Below are 4,460 nucleotides of genomic sequence, written 5' to 3'. Positions count from 1 at the left end.
AATACTTGCATACATGTAATAGCTGTAACAAAGTTATCATGCATAGCTGAATGCCAAACAGACTACATATGATCAGAGGATTATTGGTATCACTTCAATATTGAAATATGGTAATTCTTGTATTTTTTTTTCATTCTAGTGTTTTTTAAAACATAAATGAAGGGTCATAAGATTGTTTTACTCTGGTATCATAACCATTTAAATTAATCTGACCAAGAGAACTAAAACTTCTGCTCAAATTCAATCTTCTTTGATGAACTGGAAACTTCATCAACAATAGTAATGCTAGTCTAAATGGATACAGGTTCATCACAATCATTTGACTGAATGTTTTCTATTTTATGTGACTGTTATCTGCAACAGGTTCTGAGTCAGTATCAAAGTTTGGTAGATCTAAACTAGCTGAGAGTGCATTTTATAGCCTAACAAAGCTTTTCTCAAGAAAAATACACAAGTCAATAAAGCAGTTCTTGATAAAGTTAAAGACTACACATATCTAATCAAAGTTAGTCACTTGGTATTGTTAAAAAAATCATATGCTGGTTATATAGGCTTGCTTACAATAAAGTAGGTTTATATCTTGGCAGATACACATGCAGTTTTAATTAATGCCCCACATTGATAACAAGTGGCTGCATATAACTTAAACATAATAAACTGCCATATTTCTTGCACAAAGACCCCATGTTAGAAGTTCCAGTAACTGAAAACATCCCAAACAGTTTTGTTTGATCCAATGATAAAAGAACAGTGTAATCTATAGAATGGATTTAACTATAGATTTGTGAATTTAACATGCAATCTCTGCTTGTGCTAATTATGATCTTCTAAAAACGTGACAATGTTCAAGGTAAAGAAAATTTGCAGTAATCCTGAAATTATATAATGGCTGAAAACACTCTACCTTTGATCTACTCATAAATGATCTTGGAAGCTGATTTCCTTTGATGATAATTTCCCAACTTTTACGAATGTCTGCTATAATAAAAACTGCAGTATTGGGTAATAGTATAGTTACAAGGTCATCAGATTGTGCAAGATGGATGACAAAGGAAGTAGTTTTAAGATTACAATTTTAAATCATCATTCTTGTAAAGCACATTTACCTTTCAGTATGTTGCACATGACATGTAATAATCATGAATATTGATCTAATTTGTGAGCTTCTGATGAAAAAAATGAGTTTGCTTATGACACACAAATTCTTTTTTATGAAAATTTTTATTCAAACACATTTATATCATCTACCAAGTAAATTGTTCATCTTTTTTTTTTTTTGCTAGTCAAACAAAACTACAGAAAATATTGTGATACCATATACATTCAAGTTACAAACTCTTTAAGGGAATACACATTACCTCGCCCATTGCTGTATCCTCCACGCCCACTGCCAATACCTTTACTGTAACCATTTGCAGGACCACCTCTTCCTCTTCCTCTTTGACCACCACGGTTGGGATTATAATTTCCTCTAGACTGACCAAAATTAGAACTCTGCATTTGTGAGTAACTAGATGTTTCTGCCAAAGCAAACCAGAAATCACATTGAAAGAATGTGTAAACATGTTTTAAAAAACCAGTAACAACTTATAAAAATTATTTTCACAACTTTTGTTAATCGAGTGTTGAACTTGTTAATTGCTTATAATGCCAACAATATTTTATATAACAGCCATTTTAATATAATAAGAGCCAACACAGGATTCTTCAGTCTAAACAACTAGTTGCTATTCAACCATTGTATCTATGTAACTTAGTTACTATTAAGTAAATTTGATACATCATGGTTTGTGTCAGGATCATAGTTTACTTACACTTTGGACAAAACTTTTAGCCACACAAATTTAGATCTAAATCTGCATATTAATTACCACAAATAGGTCTAAATCTAAGTTTGTTATTTTAATTATGAACTTTTTTTACAACTTTAAATAATTATAAAAAATTCAAAACCATTAATTTCACTTTTTAAGCAGAGGGCTTATAGAAAAGGAACTAAAAATATAAAAATAATTTTATAGGATTTTTGTGGTAGTGTTTTGATTTAAATCTAAAAAATGCACATTAATGTGCTTAACTCACATAGTATAGTTCAGAAAATGGGACAGTAAATAAAATGGTGGGAAATTAAGCTGTCATAAAGAAGTCCAAGAATTTCTTGTATTTAACTTTTACAAAAACAGTGCAGCAGTAAAATTATAGTTCCACTCATGCTTCTATAGGTGTGCCAGGTAATAGTACAATTAATGAACATTTTTGTTTGGAAATAACAAAAAATACAAAAACTGTAAATGGTACTAGTTTTTTCCATTTCTGTTACTTTATTATATTACTATACATTTTGTGTTATTCGTGGAAACAGGTCTAAACATCAAAATTATTACACAAAATGTATGATTTTACTTGCCAGTTTTGGATAAACAAAAAACTTACAAACTATGTTGCAGTGTAATTACCTGGCAAATTGAAAGCAAAATAAGCTTTTTCTACCATACATTTTCAAAAAGAGACAATTTCCAAAGCAAATGGAGTGTACTTTTTACTGAATGACTATAGAAAGAAGAACAATAAATATAATTTAAACATGAACTCTACAGACATTAAACATTTTTCTTAAGTGTATAATAGATTAGACATTAATAATAGGATGTTATATTTGTTCCAAATTAACTGATTTTTAAACAAACAAATGTTAAGATAAGAGCATCTCACTTCTGATGGTCTGGCTCATAAATAACTTGATCTAACTAGCATGGAGGTTCAGATCCAAAATATTCACTTTCAGATTGTATAAGAAGGACCACCACAAAATTTGGTAATTGTAAATACAAAGACAGGCAGTATGAAAATGTTCAAATTAGTTTGTAGAAAATAAATGTATTCCAACTTACCTTGTGTTTCAACAGATGAAGAAAACTGTGATTCTTCTAGAGGTTCCTCGCCAGTAGAAGTGGTCTGAAAAATAGGAAATTGATTTTGAAATACATGGTATCATAAGAGTAATTTGGTAAAAATGGAAGACACAGACAACAACTACTCATTAAATATCTTCATCACATACTTATCCTGCCACTTTTGTCAGTATTTCTCTGGCTACAGAAATGCCAAAAACAGTCAAATGGATGCTGCTTGGAGAAAAAAAATTACAAAAGATTTTAATATTTGCAATTGGTACTGATATTTTTGATAAGGAATGGTATGCAAAATGAAGACAGATATAACTCAGTATCTAAAAATTAAATAGTTACAAGATTGTGCAAAAGGAGGAAATACTTGAATCTTCATACAACTGGCAGGGAAATTCATCACTTTTAATACAAGGCCATTTGGCCTTGGATGAATTTTCAAGGGCACCAAATCAAAAAAATCAAATAAAAAAATCACTGCAGGGCACTAAGGCCACAGTACACGTTAATGTTAACAGAATAGAAATGAAAATCCCAATTAATTTTTTTGATTGGAGGCTTGGGAAGCTGGCCTCTCCTACCATATGTTTATCATGTAGGTAGGTATTAATTTAAACCAATGAGACTTATGAAGTAACAGCATTAAAATAAAAAAAAAGAAGGTATCACGCTGATCTAAAATGCCCTGTGACCTTAATAGGATTCTTAATTTTTACTCCCACCTGACCCTAAATGACATTTGATCTGGAAATTTATACAACTTTTAGGCACTTCTCTCCACTTAATTTGTCTAACTTTGAGAAAGATCAAATAAAATCCCTGGGAGAAGAAGCATTTTAAAAATTTCCAGGATTTGATCTCTAGTGACCTTACAAATCATGAACAAATTTCAGGCATCTCTATTCACTTACTAATTTATCCAACTTTGAGAAAGATAAGACTTACACATAAAGAGAACAAGTGCTTTATAAGATTTCTAGCTTTTGCTCCCTCATGACCCCAAATTACCTTTAACCTAAGAATTGTATACAACTTTAATTTACTTTGAGAAAGATTAGACAAAATCCTTGGGAGGATAAGTTTAAAGGCCTAATTTCTACAAACAAAATTCAACCTAAATATGTTTGACTACTTGACCAAGATTTACGACAATCAGTTACACTATCTTCGAACAGCAGCACTTTGAAAATCTTGAAGGACAGACAGATAGATAGAAAGACACACTGCCATGACATAAGGTCAGCATTTTACTTCCAAACAATACTGCTACTAGTATTTGTTCGCATAATTTCTGGCGTAAGCTAGTGCCGATAAACAGTTAACTAGGCCTATACTACAGTATAGCATTTCACACTTGTAATTCAGAAATGTTAACCCTAGGTAACTAATGCAGTAGACCTAAACCCTTGGTGGGTTTGCACATAAAATTTATGGAACCGAATTATTGATATATCTTATTTCCCTTCATTTTCTAAAAAAAAAAAAGAAAAAAAGAGGGAATTCTCAACAGCAGCAGCACTTGAAATGCTTTTAGGCAGGATTAGAGTAAATTAA

At 31.0% G+C, this 4,460-nt stretch overlaps 1 protein-coding gene across 1 annotated transcript in view; it reads right to left on the bottom strand.

Annotated features, from left to right (window-relative positions):
• Positions 1–4,460, bottom strand: part of LOC106461480 (caprin-1-like) — a 39,451-nt gene that overhangs the window by 3,340 nt on the left and 31,651 nt on the right. The window contains exons 9-10 of the mRNA XM_022388451.1: positions 2,892–2,955; positions 1,359–1,520 (exon numbers count right to left, since the gene is read on the bottom strand). Of these exons, the coding sequence (XP_022244159.1) occupies positions 1,359–1,520; positions 2,892–2,955 (226 nt within the window). The remainder of the gene's footprint in view (positions 1–1,358; positions 1,521–2,891; positions 2,956–4,460) is intronic.

The sequence above is a fragment of the Limulus polyphemus genome, unplaced genomic scaffold (assembly GCF_000517525.1).
Source record: "Limulus polyphemus unplaced genomic scaffold, Limulus_polyphemus-2.1.2 Scaffold969, whole genome shotgun sequence".
Taxonomy (NCBI): domain Eukaryota; kingdom Metazoa; phylum Arthropoda; class Merostomata; order Xiphosura; family Limulidae; genus Limulus; species Limulus polyphemus.
Note: the sequence above shows the minus strand (reverse complement) of the source record. Positions and strands in the feature narration are given on the sequence as shown.